The sequence below is a fragment of the Trichechus manatus genome, unplaced genomic scaffold (assembly GCF_000243295.1).
Source record: "Trichechus manatus latirostris isolate Lorelei unplaced genomic scaffold, TriManLat1.0 scaffold00029, whole genome shotgun sequence".
Classification (NCBI taxonomy): domain Eukaryota; kingdom Metazoa; phylum Chordata; class Mammalia; order Sirenia; family Trichechidae; genus Trichechus; species Trichechus manatus.
Genome location: NW_004443965.1, coordinates 4,760,170 through 4,777,382, shown reverse-complemented (window position 1 = coordinate 4,777,382; position 17,213 = coordinate 4,760,170). Strand labels below are relative to the sequence as shown.

At 37.4% G+C, this 17,213-nt stretch overlaps 1 protein-coding gene across 7 annotated transcripts in view; it reads right to left on the bottom strand.

Annotated features, from left to right (window-relative positions):
* AP3B1 (adaptor related protein complex 3 subunit beta 1) overlaps nucleotides 1-17,213 on the bottom strand; it is a 279,061-nt gene that overhangs the window by 214,709 nt on the left and 47,139 nt on the right. For all 7 annotated transcript variants that reach the window (XM_004374474.2, XM_023729486.1, XM_023729481.1 and 4 more), the window contains one exon: nucleotides 4,615-4,689. In XM_004374474.2, coding sequence (XP_004374531.1) covers nucleotides 4,615-4,689 — 75 coding nt within the window. The remainder of the gene's footprint in view (nucleotides 1-4,614; nucleotides 4,690-17,213) is intronic.

Genomic DNA, 17,213 nt, shown 5'->3' with positions numbered 1-17,213 from the left:
CAATGTCGTAAAACAATATGTGTACTACTGTTTCATGAGAAACTATTTGTTCTGTAAGCCTTCACCTGAAGTACAATAAAATAAAATAAAAAAATGGGAAAAAATTTTCTAATAATATTTGGCTCACCTCAATATATACTGACTACTAAAGCACTGTAAGACTGGTGAGGAGCACTATATTTTAGAGGCACTTGACTAAAGTAAAATGGCTGATTTAAAGTCAGGACCCAAACCCCATCTTTGACTCTAGCTTTAACTACAGAATCAGCTGACCTTTGTAACAGAAGCTAGAGCTGCTTACTAAGTTGTTTTTCTCTGTGGCCAGCCCAGGGCTGGCATACATTGTCTCCAGGATATTGATGCAAATGGTTATCAAATCTTTAGTACAAAACATCCTCAGAAAATGTTCTGGCTTAAGTAACCTATTCTAAGAATCAGTTCTCGGGATATCTACCTTGTAGTCATCCTGTGACTACACAAAGACCACCCCCAGGAAGATATGTTCATATATGGAATGGGTTCCTGTGAGTCATCACATGTGAAAGTCTTATGACCATATCCTGCAATTGTTTTTTCTTGTCAACCAATCCCATCTTGCCAAATGTGACTTTGTAGTCAATGACATCCAAAGCGCCACTTCTCAATGTCCCGCCTTTGATTATCTTACCTTACTGTCCACCAATCAGATCATTATGGGTTGTACCTCCTGATTTTGCCCTATAACTTGGGTTCTGTAGCAGTCCCACCTTGGATTCGCTGGTTTCACTTGGGTGGAGCCCATGTTTCCCCATATGAATGATTCTTAATACTTTCAGTGAACCTCTTTATTTTACTTTAAGCAAACTTGGAGTTTTTCCTCTGCAACAAGATACTGCTACAAAACTTTGATGTATTATTCAGCCATAGAGAAATGAAATTCTAATACATGCTATGACATGGATGAACCTTGAAAACATTATGCTGAGTGAAATAAATCAGACACAAAAGGACAAATATTGTATGATCCACTTCAATGAAGTACCTAGAATAGACAAACGCATAGATACAAATGTTTATTAGTGGTTACCAGGGACTGGGGAGAGAAGGGAAGGAATGTTACTGCTGAAGGGGTATTTTCTGTTTGCGGTGATTTAAAAATTTTGGAAATGGATGGTGTGATGGTTGAGGTTGTGTGTCAACTTGTTTGGGCCATAATGCTCAGTGGTAATGTAACGATGTAGTCATCTTCCATTCTGTGATCTGATATAATCATCCTCTATTTTGTGATCTGATGTGAGCAGCCAATGAGTTGAAAAGGAAGTTTCCTTGGGGGTGTGGCCTGCATCCAATATATATGGACATTCTGGCAAAGCTCACTCACTTGCTCGGGATTCTGCATCTGGCTTGTTATCATCTGACCTTTGGTTCTTGGGACTTGAGCCAGCAGTTTGCCATATTATCTGCCAATCTTGGGATCTGTCAGCCTCCGCAGCCTTTGAGCCAGCAGCCCGCCATCTTACCTGCTGATCTTGGATTCATCTGCCTCTACAGCACATGAGTTAGGAGAAGCCTCCAGCCTGACACTTGACCCACAGACTTGGAACTTGCCAGTCTCTACAACCGCGTGAGCCATTTCCTTGAGATAAATCTTTCTATATATATTTCTATATATACACTTCACTGGTTTTACTTCTCTAGAGAACCCAGCTTCAGAGAGATAGTGATGATGGTAGCACAACATGGTAAATGTAATTAATGCTACTGAAGTGTACACTTAAAATGGTTAATAATGCAAACTTTTTGTTATATATATTTTACCACAATAAAATTTTTAAAACTAAAGTCTGAAAACCACTGGGAGAAGTCTCAAGGTCCTTCCCAACTCCCTGACACTATTATTGCCTATCAATCCCCTTGCAAAGCCTTATCCGATTATCACATAATTATCACTTTAAAATACTTTAAATTACACTAAAATTACCCCTCCTTGCTCTGTCTCTCTCTCAAGCTGTCATCATAACCAATATCTCAAACTCTAAAATTGTTCTCTTGCTTTCAACTCTTTTTAATCCTCAGTCTCCCACTTCCACTGAACCTGCTTCTTCCTCTTCTCCATCTAAAATCCATTTATCCCTACCAATTACCCGATCTGTCAACTCCTTTCCTCAAATTTCTCAGCCTCTCTACAGCATTCCACCTGTTTCCATGACATGGCACCATCCTAATGCCTTCACTGAATCAACCTCCCTCCTGTACCATTAATGCAGGTGACTGTAAAGGCTCTCTTCTTGCTTCTACCTGCTCTCTCTCTACAATCACATTCACTTCCACAGCTTCAACTCTGCAAATAGCTCTCAATCCTAAATCTCTTGCCTTAATCTGCAAACTAAACATCAAACTACAATTCCAGCTGACAACAAGGTAGCTCCACCTGTATGTTCCACCTTTTCAAATTCATCCGTGAATCAATACTGAAGAATGCACAGAAAAAGGACAATAGCTCAAAGTATGTAAGTGCATAGACTTGCACAATATAAAAAATGTGTACCATATGTTTATGCAACCTTCTACATTTGTTAGCCAGTTGTGCCCTCCCTCCTCGAGGTATTTTTGTAAGCATGCTATGCTAATTTTTTTTTACAGCAACAGGTGGAAGAAGACTGGCATGGCAGCACTTGTGAGGGTGCCTTGCAAGGGGAGGGTGCAGCCAGCAAATAAATGCAGATGGTACGCATTATTTGAATAAAAATACAGAAGACCTTTGGCATCTTTTTTAACACATAAATATTATAGTACCTAGATCTCATAATTGGAGCCCTGGCGGTGCAGTGGTTAAGAGCTATGGCTGCTAACCAAAAAGTCAGCAGTCAGAATCCACCAGTCGCTCCTTGGAAACCCTATGGGGAAGTTCTACTTTGTCTTATAGGGTCGCTACGAGTTGAAACTGACTCAATGGCAATGCGTTTAGATCTTATAAAGGAGTCTGATGGTGCGATGGTTAAGTGCTCGGCTGCTAACTGAAAGGTCAGCAGTTCAAACCTACCAGAGGCTCCATGGAAGAAAATACCTGGCAATCTGCTTCCATAATGATTACAGCCTAGGAAACCCCTATGAGGCAGTTCGACTCTGCATACAGGGTCACTATGAGTTGGAATCAGCTCGATGGCACACAACAACAACAGACCTCATGGGTTAAGTATTAAGTTACTTAATTCATATAAAGTGCTTAGAACAATGCCTGACACACAATAAACACTACAGAAGTGTTTGCTTCTATAAGTGTTTGCAATAAACACTATAGAAGGACATTAAGATATAATATTCAATATTATACGTGAATACTATCCACATTATACATAATACATAATGCATACACAATATGCATTTGTATTATACACTTGATATATTTCATGATTTGGGGCTGGACATCTCAGTATGTCAAAGAAAGGAACATATTCACATGCATCTGAAATAATAAATAATACAATGTTAGCCAGTGCTGATGTACTGGATGAAAAAATAAATAAGGTATTGAAGATAGGTTTATTTTAGGCTCTTGAAGAAACAGTGCTATATTAAACACACTGTGCCAGTGCCAAACTAATACCACTTCCAATCATACTCCATGCCAAAGGAGGATGACTACTGTACCAGATTGGTCAATTATACTGATCTAGCACATTTCGTAGGGCAAAGCCTTAGCAAGAGGAATGTAAATTAGGTTTGTACCAAAATATCATGCTTTCTCACTGCTTTTCTCTAGTTAATTCTGTTGGCAAGAGTGCTTTAGATATTTAATACCATCATACAAAATAAAACAACTTCACTAGCAAAAAATGACCATACCATGGAATATAAAATCAAAACTACAAAAGTAGTTTTCCTCTGAAATAAAGCACTTAGTCTGCATGCTCTCTCTCTCTCAAGCTGTCATAACCATGATCTCATGGCTCAGAATGTTTGTTATTTGTTCATTTGTCTTGTCATCTACCAACTAAATGCAACAAATAGTACCAGTAACATATGTTTTTAAATTTTATTAAAAAAAAAAAGGTTTTAAATTGAGAAAATTCCATCAATTAACCAAGCTTTTTCTATAATGTGGAAGGGTGTGGGAATATAACTACAGCACCAGATTGCACAAAACCTTACTTTACTGAGATACGTTCATTCAATTCACATATACATACTGAGCACTTAGTACGTACCAGGAATAGTCTGAGAACCCTAGGAAATACTCCTGGGCTTAGTCCTAGCAATGCCAAAAAGCCCCAAATCATCAAGGTCTGGATATACTTGACTAGGCCTGTTTCACTAGACATACACTAGCTTAAAATTAAGTGCCTAGACCAGAATTTAAACTAAACTGGCCTGCAGAAACAGGTGAAAACTCAGCAAGTTTACCATCATTCAGCCAGGTGAATTAATCTCAATTTATGCTTTTCACATTCTCAACCAAAAATCCAAAGCTAGGATTATGTCTACTTTTTATTCTCTTTTACCTACATTTAAGATTATGGACGTTTTTATTAAAAGAAAAATCTAATGATACTTAAATATCTTGTGTTGCATTTGAAAGTAACTGAAGAGTATATGATTCTTTTACAACAAAAGGAATCATGAATCAAAATGTACCTCAATATTTTTACTGGCCACATTCTTTACAACAGCAGGAAACAGTTCCGATGCATTTTTCCCTTTTGCCATCATCTGAAAAATAAAAGTATAATATTAGGGCTGAAACTTTTTTAAAATTCATAATTTGAAAACAAAACAGATATTCTGGGAAATTCTACATACATTAAATATATATAAGGTTGGATCAACAAATAAGCTGCGGGAATTAAGTAGCCATACTCTTTTCGAGATATACAACTTATTCCAACTTTCAGGTGGAAAGAACAAAAACTCTCTAGTGTAGCAATATAAATATGCAAGTACACAGACATATTAAGGAACAAATATAAAGCAATTTAAGACATACACTAAAATATTTACAATAGTTTTTTCTAGCTAATGGGATAATAAATACTTTTTTAAGCATCTGAGCAGTTCTTTATTTTCCAAGTTTCTTACATTAAAGAGGTGCTGCATTTGCAATAGTGAGAGAAATAAATGTTATTTTGAAAAACCAATTTTTCCTTTGCTTTCTTTTCATAGGTTCCCCTACTTCTCCAACTATTAGTTTTCAAAAGTCTTTTCACTGAGTCCTCTTTCTCTGCTCCCTAAGGTTCTATGCACCATCTTTTCAGGCTATGCTGTTCTACACTTTCTAAAACTGCTAAAGATTTCATTTATCCTCACAAATAACCCTCACCTCTATGGGGATCAATTCCCCAAACTCTAGCCCTAAACTCAATTCTCAGCATTAGGTCCACGTCTCTAACAAGTATCACTAGATGTCTCTTTCATCCCACAACTGTCATGTCTAAAACCAAACTCATCTTTCATGGTGAAATGATTTTCATGTTAGAATTTCCTATTTCTACCAATTTGCTCAGATACCAGAAACCATGGAAATATTGTGGATTCTTCTCAAATCTAAATAGGAACTCCAAAACAAAAGCAGTTGCCACAGAGTTGATTCAACTCATGGTGACCCCATGTGTTCCAAAGTAGAAATGTACTTCATAGAGTTTTCAAGGTTGTGATCTTTTGGAAGCAGAATGCCAGGTCTTTCTTCTAAGGCTCCGCTGGGTGGGTTCAAATCACCAACCTTTCAGTTAGTAGTCCAGCACTTAACCATTTCCATCACCCAGGGACTTCTTAGCAGTAACTTTTGTTCTGTGCCATTGAGTTGATTCTGACTCATAGCAACCTTATATGACAGAGTAGAACTGTCCCATAGGGTTTCCCCTATGGGAATCTTTACAAGAGCAGATCACCAGGTCTTTTCTCCCATGGAGCCACTGGTGGGTTTGAATCGCCTCCTTTTCAGACAGCAGCCAAGTGCTTAACCATTAGACCACCAGAGCTCCTTAAACAGTAACTAGGTCTTGGTCCACTCATATTAATCCCTTCTCATTGCTACTATCATAGCACAGATAAATATCATCTCCATAGGACTTTTCTACAGTTTCCTCCTCCTATCTATAATGTACATCACTGAAATTTAACACGCTTAAAACACTACCTTGCATACGTCGAAGATTTCAAAGGTTTCTAACCGTCTAGAGTCCAAGCTATTTGACTTAATATTCAAATGCCCTCACAATTTAACAAATGACATCCCTTTCTAAGCTCATTAACCATTATTCTTCTACAATGATACTATTAGCCAAGAAAATTGATCAACTCACCACCAGGTCATGCCTTTGCTCATATGACGTTTCCAATCAAATTCTTTCCACTTTCCTAAGTTCTACCCTTCAATCTAGAGCATTCTCAAATTCTACTCATTCTTCTTTGCAAGAGCCATCTCCTAACATCACTGTGGCATCCTAATCCTAACTTCCTCTAGAAATTTTTAATCTCTATTTTTCCACTGGAATTTCCTATGTGCTGTCTTGTATTTCTATATATTTCAGTTTTATGTCTCCATTCCTATTTCCTTTCCTTCATCCCTATTCCCAGAATATACCTTTATGTCTTTTGATAGTTCAGACTTTGGTGACCAAAAAATAAAGTTCAAACTACGGGTTAATTTTTAGAAAAGGGACTCTTTATGAATCAAACATCATATTAGGAAACTACCCAGAAAAGATAACGGTATTATCTTTATTAATTTACAACAAATTTTATAGAAATACTATGTGATAGTTAAAGCACACTTAAAGTATGTAATCCCAGTTAGCAATTTCTCAGAAGACTTTTCTCCTTAATGATAGCTTTAAAATTATTTCTAATTTAAGCTAGATTTTTTAAATAAATTCTGTTTCCTTATCTGTGACATTCTTCTGAATATTTTGTATTTTTTTTGAAATACTGCAGCTAAAACATCTTTATACGATTTACACACTTCTCTCAATTTCTTCATCTGGAAAGTAAGAATAAATCCAAACCAAATCCACTGCCATCGAGTCAATTTTGACTCACAGCAACTCTGTAAGACAGAGTAGAACTGTCCCATAGGGTTTCGAAGGCCCTAAATCTTTATGGAAGCAGACTACCACATCTTTCTCATGCGGAGCTGCTGGTAGGTTCAAACTACCAATCTTTCGGTTAGCAGCCGAGGGCTTAACCACTACACCACCAGGGTTCCTCCCAAAGTAAGAATATCCAAAACCAAATCCACTGCCACAGAGTTGGAATTCCGACTCACAGCAACCTCATAGGGTTTTCCAAGGCTGTAAATCTTTACCGAAGCAGATTGCCACATCTTTCTCCCACAGAGCCAATGGTGGTTTTGAACTGCCGACCTTTCGGTTAGCAGTTGATCACTTTACCCACTGTACCACTAGGGCTCCTCCATGCCTCCAAGGACTGTAGATAGTCATGTCTTTATTATTCTAGGCTAAAAGAAAACTTATTACACGTTCACCATTCATATAATGAAATAAAGATTAATTTTTAAAGCAGTTATTCTAACGAAGCAATACATCTCAAATTCTTAGCTCACCACAGTTCAACAACCCAAGGTAAAACACGGACATCTGCTATAAACACTAGGCAAATACTTTTCAGAAACATCAAGTAAAGTAATATATGTGTGTTTCGACTTCAGTCCTGCTGTGTAATAACTGAATGTAAGATTTTTAACTTGGCAGCTTTTCTCCCCTAAGGATACTTTGATATACATGAGACTTTATTCAACATGTGCAACAGTGAAGACATTACTCCACGATTCTTAAGAAGCCCTAGATATTACCAAAGAAAGATAATAAAATGAAATGTGAGTATCATTATGGCTCCTCACTGCCAGCTATTGCTGGTAAGATTCTCTGCTGAATCGTAGGACTACCAGCTGTGAAAGATAGTAAGTTGCGCACTGCCAGCATTTTGATATATTTTAGAATGTAATGTGGTAAAACAAACACATAGCATTTAATATCCTGAAGCTGAAAATTTAGAGATGTATAAATGTTGTTAGCTACGAAGCAAAGACCTTAGAACTACATTGTGATCATAAGAGATGATAACACCCTACATTCAAGGCTCATTAATCCCAAATTATAAAGAGGAATTCCAATTTTTCAAATTACATTTAAAAAAGACAAGAAATTGATGCCAACATTAAAACTCTGCTGACTGACCTCCAGTAAACTACTTCTACTCAAAAGATGTTTAAATACACACACACACACACACACACACACACACACACACACACACACACAAAACACAGAGTTTTTAAAACGAATTTAAAAGCTTCCAGAAAAGGAAAATGTCGCTAATTAGAAATACAATTTAAAAACAGACAAAAGTAATGGATAACAAACAACTGTTGTAAGAGCAGGCTGAGAAAACTATTTCAAGCAAAATGAAGTAACTATTAATTATTTAATAAAAAAAAGACACTAGCAAAGAATAAAAGGAAATGGAAATTTCAATTATAACATTCAATAGCATCCAAAAACACAAAATACAGAAAATATTAACAAAACTTATAATTTAACAGTAAAACTACAATTCGTGCTTAGAGAAATGAAAGACAGCCTAGATAAATGAAAGATATGCCACATTTATGGCTCGTAAGACCAAATTTTGTTAAAATGTCAATTCTCCAAAAATTGATCTATGAATTCAATACAATCCCAATATAAATTACAGTAAGGTTTTTTTTTTGTTGTTGTTGTTGAAACTGAAAAGTTGACTCTAAGATTTAAACAGAATGCAAAAGACATAGAATAAACAAAACAATCTTAAAAAAGAGTAACATTGAAGGACTTTAAACTATTTAATTTTTAGGCTATAGAAATCAAGAATGAGGTACTGTGAAAGGACAGAAACAGAAGAGAGATTTCAGTTGTGGACCCACATACACATGATAAACTAATTTTTACTAAAGGTTGAAATTCAGTGCAGAAAGGCTATAACCTTTTAAACAAATGGTACAGGAGTTGGGAGGATTGGACTGTCATTTGTTAAAAAGAAACCTAGGCTCTTACCTCACACCATACGTAAAGATAAATGCAGAATGGATCCTAGACTTAAATGTAAAAGCTAAAACTATAAAGACTCTAAAAGAAAACAGGGAAATCCTCTGCAAACTTGGAGCAGGCCAAGATGGATTAGGTAACAAAAGCACAAACTATAAATGGGGAAAAAAAAATTAAATTAGACTCCATCAAAATTAAACTTCTGCTCTACAAAAGTAACCACTAAAAGAGACTTCCGGGCAACATGGCGCTATAGTCAGAAGCACCACACCATCCTCCCACAGGAAAGATCAGAAAAACTAAGTCAAACAGAGTCACACGTCAATCCTGAAACCCCAAGCATCAAATGAAGAGATAAAGAACTCAGCCAAGCACCGAATGGAATAAGAAACTGACCGAGAACAGAGAGCGAGGAGAGATACATGCAGAGGTCCCCTATAAGCTACCGCAGCACGGATCTGCCATCTTGGACTCCTATCGGAGATCAGCGAACCAGGGGTATGAGAAAGCAGCTTCATGGAGCTTCCAGCAGGAGACAGAACAACCGGTAACCAGTGATATACGCTTTCCCACCACCCACCCTTCTTCACCCCTACTCAGCCACTTCTGCTTCCTGCGGTCATCTCTTGGCTGGGAAGCAACAGCGTCACCCTGGTGTCACTTGGATTCTACTCGCCCGCACTAGCCAGCTCTCAGAGTGCCTTTTGTTGGCTGCTGGTGCTGCTTTTTTCCAATTATTTAGATTTCTTCCCTACCTCTAACCACCTCCCCCTCCTTTCTCTCAAATACCTAACTCCACGCGCCATCTTTGCTTCTTCCTGAAAGGCCGTGAAACACCGCTAGACTGTGAAACTGCTTCCCGGCCCGTGCTGTCACGCTGGTGGGACCCCCGGGACTTTTCTGTTTGTTTGTTTGCTCTGATTTATTCTGTTTTGATTTGTTTGTTTTCTTTTTCTTTTTTCATCTTGGGAGGCCCTTCTAGCCGGGCAGTACCGCGTGGCTTGGAAGCTACTCCCTTACTCTGCGCAGAAGCACAAGGACATCCCTAGGGGCATTTCTTTTTTCTTGTTTTTTTTTTTGTTTTGTTTTGTTTTCTTTTTGGTTTCTTTGTCTTATTTTCTTCTCTCTCTTATTCCCTTTTTGTCTTTCTTCATTTTCAGTTTCTGAATTTATTCATTTTTTTTCTTTTACCATTTTTCTTTTCATTTTTGTTTTTCCCCATTTCTCGGTCTCTCATTTCTCCACTCCAATAGCAAGCTCCCTTAGCACTCTTTTTTCTTTGTGTGTATGTTTTTGGATCCTGTTCCTCTTTCCACTCTCTCGTCTTTCCCATACCCATCTTAGCTCCACACATCACAATCTACCACCTCCTTCCTGCCAACCTGCACCATGCGCTTAACATCACACTCCCAAGCAGCACAGCCACAGCCTACTGGAACCTGCCCTGCACTGATTCCCGGTCTACACAGTCAACCCTGGTATGTGCCACAAACAACCCATCCCAGCAACTCCCTTTCAGCTGGACCTGCCCTGCTGTACCATACCTGAGTGACTCACCCTGCATTGGAGAAGGAGGTGAAAAGTATTGTGCCCACAGACAAGCAAACAACAAAGAACGCACAGCCCGCCTGTTCAGACATAACCAAATAAAATGAAAAAGCAGGACAAAACAAATCTACAATCAATAAACAAGGAAAATAACCACTGAATGCCCTGAAGACAGGAGACAATATCAAAACATTTACAAAAACAAGACAGGATGATTCCAGTAGGCATCCGAAATACAACACCAGATGACCTTCCAGTAGAAGAAAAGGCACTAGACCTAACTGATAGGGAATTCAAATCTCTAATATTCAGAATTATCCAAGAGATGAAGCCAAAAGCAGACAAAACTGAGGAAAAAATAGACAAATTCATGGAAAACATAGACAAAAAAATGGAAGAATTCAAGAAAATAATACAGGAACAGAATGCTAAAATAAATTCACAACTAGAAATCAGACAAAAACAACAATTAGAAATCCAAAAGGTAAGCAAGATTTCAGAAATGGACAGTGTCATAGAAGGGCTGAGCAGCAGGTTTGAAATGATGGAAGACAGAATCAGTGAACCTGAAGACAAACACTTGGATATAACTGAGGAAAAATCAGAAAAAAGAACGAAGAAAAATGAAGAAACCTTGAGAATTAGGTGGGATACAATCAAAAGCAAAAATCTTCGAGTGATCAGAGTTCCAGAACAGGGGGAGAAAACAGGAAAACACAGGGAGGATCACTGAAGAATTGCTGACAGTAAACTTCCCCAATATCATGAAAAGATGAAAAGCTGACCATCCGAGGATCTCAATGAACCCCATATAGGATAGACCCCAAAAGAAAATCACCAAGGCATATCATAATCACACTCACTAAAACCAAAGACAAACAAAGATTCCTGAGAGCAGCTCAAGAAAAACAAAAAGTCGCATACAGAAGAGAAACAATAAGACTAAGCTCAGATTATTCGGCAGAAACCATGCAGGCAAGAAGGATGACATATATAAAACCTTGAAAGAAAAAAATTGCCAGCTGAGAATAATATATCCTGCAAAACTCTCGTTAAATATGATGGTGAAATTAGGTCATTTCCCAATAAACAGAAATTAAGGGACTATGTAAAAACCAAACCAAACATACAAGACTTATTAAAGGGAGTCCTTCGATCTGAGAACAAACAACTTTAGTACACAGGCTGGATATAGGACACAGGATTGTACTAGCCAGATACTGACCTAGAAAATGAACCCTCAAGGACTATGCAAAACCAAAAGAATTACAACAGGGAACCAGAGAGGTTAATCTGTAAATAACAACAGCATCAGAACAATAAAAGAGGGAATAAACGGTATAGGTATAGAACTCTAATGGAGAAAGGTGAGGCGATACCAAGTAATAACAGACTGCTTCAAATCTAGGAAGATAAGGGTAAATTTCAAGGTGACCACAAAGAAAGTTAACAAACCTACTCATCAAAATAAAGAAGAAAAACATAAAGTCTCAGTAAAAACAAAACCTACAAAAACAAAAAAAAAATGAAAAAAAATCCACAAACAAAAGGAACTCAGCACAGGAGAGTAAGAGGAACAAAGAAAACATCAGCACCACAAAAAAAAAAAAAAAAAAAAAAAAGAACTACAAAATGCAATCCCACTCCTAGAAATATATCCTAGAGAAATAAGAGCTGTCACACAAACAGACATATGCACACCCATTTGCAGCAATGTTCACAATAGCAAAAAGATGGAAACAACCTAGATGCCCATCAACAGATGAACGAATAAACAAACTATGGTACATACACACAATGGAGTATTATGAATCTGTGAAGTATATCATAACATGGATGAAACTGAAGGACACTATGCTGAGTGAAATAAGTCAATCACAAAAGGACAAATATTATATGAGACCTCTACTGTAAAAATTCAAGTAAAAGTTTACACAAAAAGAAACAATCTACTCCACTGGTCTCATCCCTTCGGGAGCAAGGGAGAATGAAGAGAACAGGATACAAGGAAAAGATTAGTCCAAAGGACTAATTGTCCACAGCTACTAAGGCCTCCACCGGACTGAGTCCAGTACAGCTAGATGGTGCCTGGCTACCACCACTGACTGCTCTGACCAGGATCACAACAGAGGGTTCTGGACAGAGCTGGAGAAGGATGTAGAGCATAACTCTAACTCACAAAAAAAAGACCAGATTTACCGGCCTGACAGACTGCACGAACCATGAGAGTATGGCCCCCAGACACTCTTTTAGCTCAGTGGTGAAGTCACTCCCAAAGTTCACGTTCAGCCAGGGATTAGACAGCCTCATAAAACAAAACGGGACTAATGAGGCACAGCAGTCCAAGGACAAGGACTATAAGGTAGGAGGGAACAGGAAAGCTCGTGATAGGGAACCCTTGGTTGAGGACAGTGTTAACGTGTCATGTGGTTGTTAACCACTGTCATAGGGCAATATGTGTACTGTTTAATGAGAAACTATTTGTGCTGCAAACCTTCATCTAAGGTACAAAAAAAAAAAGAATTATCTATGTGAGATCAAATTGACAACAGCAACTCAAAAGGTTTGATGGGAAGCCTAGAGGGCAGTGAGTTGAAGATAATGGTGATGGAATAGTTTGGAAAAGGATAGTGAGAATAGCAGCACAACTGGAAGAATGTAATCAATGTCACTGAATTGTACGTGTAGAAACTTTTGAAACGGTGTAACTTTGGCTATGTATATTTTCACCAAAGAAAGGTCCTCCAAGGTCGAGAAGGAAGAGTGTTGACGTGTCATGGGGTTGTTAATCAATGTCATAAAACAATAAGTGTACTGACTGTTTAATGAGAGACTACTTGTTATATAAACCTCCATCTAAAGTATAATAAAAAAAAGTAACCATTAAAAACAGAAAAAGTAAGCCATAGACTGTGAGAAAATATTCACAATACATATATCTGATGAAGAATTGTGTCCAAAATACATAAAGAACTCAATAATAATATGTAAAACAACCCAATAAAAAATGAACAAAAGATATAAACAAACACTTCACAAAATAAAAAATACAAATAGCCAATAAGCATATGAAAAAAACCTCCCCATCATTAGCCATTAGAGAAACACAAATTATAATACCAAGATACCACTACACATCCATCAGAATGGCTATGATTTAAAAGTCTCACCATGCTGATATACAGGAAGCCCTAAAAGACAATCTACCTGCAAACAATATTTAAGCCACCATTAGCATTCAATCTAGCTCCTCTCCTATAAATATGAATAAAAACCCATAGCTGTTGAGTTGATTCCAACTCATAAAGACCCTACAGGACAGAGTAGAACTGCCCCACAGGGTTCCCAAGAAGCAGCGGGTGGATTCAAACTGCCGACGTTTTGTTTGGTTAGCAGTGAAATGCTTAACGACTGCACCACTAAATATGAATAGACAAATGAAAATCACCAATTTCTAAGAAAAACCAACAGCACAAATTAGGCAACCAAACCTCAGAAAAAGAAAAACTAATATACAGTGCAACAGAAAAGGAAAGAAAAAAATAACATTTTAAAACAAGAGAAATTTGAGATGCTAGCGCTTCTACTACCCAGCTGCTAAGAAACAGAAGCCCTAGGTCTGGGAAGACAGGGGGAATAGCAGATGACTGCTAAAGGGGAGGAGGTTTCTTTTGAGGTGATGAAAATGTTCTAAAATAATTTGTTGGGATGGCTGCACAACTCTGTAAATACACTAAAAACCAGTGAATTATCCACTTTAAACGAGTAAAGTGAATATGGTATGTGAATTATATCTCATCAAAGTTGTTACCAAAAATAAAGAAATAAAGACGAAGGAAAAGCAGAAATAAAAGTGAACTATGGGCTCTGTCTTCAGAAAAGTAAGGGGAGGGGTATAGATTAATGCAAAAAGTTGATTTTAAAGATTAAGTTCAGGATCACACCGCAAATATCTGCCCGCCTTACCTGCCTCTCACTAACACTCTTGATCTTCTCCACCTGCTTCCCAAGACTGTAACCTTTCTAACACTTATACTAGATATGACCTCACAGAATCTCCAAGAGAAGCAGCAATACCATCATAGTCAATTGCTAAATGAAGCAAGTACTGATCCAGATTTATTAGCTATGATCTCCCACTCTGCCATACTATTATTACAGAATAAGGAGATTTCTGTAGTATAGAGGATTAACTGTCTGTAGACTTTTTGGAGGGGATTGCAGAGGGGAGGAGGGGAAGGTATCTGTCCTGGGGAGGGGAAGTAAATTTCACTTTTCAATATTACATTTCCATTTTTTAAGTTTATGCTGTTTGATGCCTTGCAAAGCTCATCAATGCTGCTTTTATCCCTATCCCTTTGCCATTTTAGCAACTCCTGTCTTATGAAAATATTTCTGCAAGGTCCTACCTTCTTTCATGATGCTGAGACAAATTGATCACCTCAGGAAGATAATTACAGTCTGAAATCCAGCTCACATATTTTTTGCAGAAATTCTCACCTCCCTTTGAACAAATAGAAAAGGAACAGCAAAAGAAGACCATAGTTACTAGAAGAAAGGAAATAATAAAGATCAGGGCAGAAATAAATGAAATAGAAAATAGAATCAACAAGACTAGAAGTTGGCTCTCTGAGAGAAGCAAAAAAACTGAGAAACCACTGGCCAAACTGACAAAGGAAAAAAATGAGAAGATACAAATAACCAAAATAAGAAATGAAATGGGTGACATTACAACAGAAATAATTCAGTTAAAGAGGATTGTAACAGAATATTATGAAAAATTGTACTCCCCAAAATTTGGAAACCTAGAAGAAATGGACAAATTTCTAGAAACACACTACGTGATGAAACCAGCACAAATAGAGGTAGAAAATCTGAACAGATCCATAAAAAAAGAAATCGAAGGTGTCATAAAAAAAAACTCCCAACAAAAAAAAAGCTCTGGCCCAGATGCCTTCACTAGAGAATTCTACCAAACATGCAGAGGAGAGCTGATACCAATTCTACTGAAACCATTCAGAACACAAGAAAAGGAAGGAATACTCCCTAATTCATTCTATGAAGACAACATAACTCTGATGCCACAGTCAGGCAAAGACACCACAAAAGAAAAAAATTATAATGTCAACATTCCTCATGACTATATACACAAAAATTCTAAAACAAAATTCTAGCCAGCAGAAATGAATAGTATATCCAAAAAAATAATACATCATGATCAAGTGGGACTCATACCAGGGATGCAAGGATGGTTTAACATTAGAAAATCAATCAACATAATTTACCACATAAATAAAACAAAGGAAAAGAATCACATGATCATCTCAAATGATACAGAAAAGGCCTTTGATAAAATCCAACACACTTTCCTGATAAAAAGTCTCAGCAAAATAGGAATAGAAGGGAAAGTCCTCAACATAATTAAGGGATATAGGCAAAACCACTAGCCGACATTATTCTCAACAGTGAAAGATTAAGAGCATTCCCCTTGAGAACAGGAGCAAGACAACGATGCCTTTTATGACCACTCTTATTAATATTGTACTAGAAGTACTATCTACAGCAATAAGGCAAGAAAGGGAAATAAAGGGTACCCAAATTGGAACGGAAGAAGTAAAACTATCCTTGTTCCTAGATGACTTGATTCTATGCGTAGTAAATCCCAGAGACTCCACAGAAAAGTTACTGGAACTAAAAGTAGTATTCAGGAAAGTGGCAGGGTACAAGATCAACACATAAAAGTCAGATGGGTTCCTCCACACTAACAAGAAGAACTCCAAAAAGGAAATCAAGAAAACAATACCATTTACAATAGTCCCCACAGGAAAAATACCTAGAAATAAATCTAACCAGAGATGTAAAAGACTTATACAAGGAAAAACTATAAAACACTACTGCAAGAAACCAAAAGACCAAAATAAATGGAAAAACATTCTATGCTTATGCACTGGAAGGCTTAACATTGTGAAAATGTCAATACTACCAAAAGCGATCTATGGATATAATGCAATCTCAATTCAAGTCCCAATAACGTTCTTGAATGAAATGGAAAAACTATTCTCCAACTTTATACGAAAAGGCAAGAGGCCCTGAAAAGCTAACGCAATACTGAAGAAGAACTACAAAGTAGGAGGCCTCGCATTCTCAATCTCAAAACTTACTATCCAGCCATAGTAATCAAAACTGGTACTGGTTCAATGACAGACACACAGACCAATGGAATTGAACTGAGAACCCAGAAGTAAATATATTCATCCACGGGCACTTGATCTTCGACAAAAGGTTGAAGTCCGCTGAATGGGGAAGAAACAGTATGACAAATGGTTCTGGCAAAACTGGTTATCCATTTGCAGAAAAATGAAACAGGATCCATACCTCACACTATGCACAAAAATTAACTCAAAATGGATCAAAGACCTAAATGTTAAAGCTAAAACTATAAAGTTCCTGGAAAATAACTGTCATGGTTTGAATTATGTCCCCCAAAAAACGTGTGTATCAATTTGGCTAGGCCATGATTCCTGGTACTGTGTGATTTTCCTGTATGTTGTAAACCTGCCTCTATGATGTTAATGAGGGAGGATGGGTGGCAGTTGTGTTAGTAAGGCAGGACTGGATCTATAAGACTGGATTGTGTCCTGAGGCAAT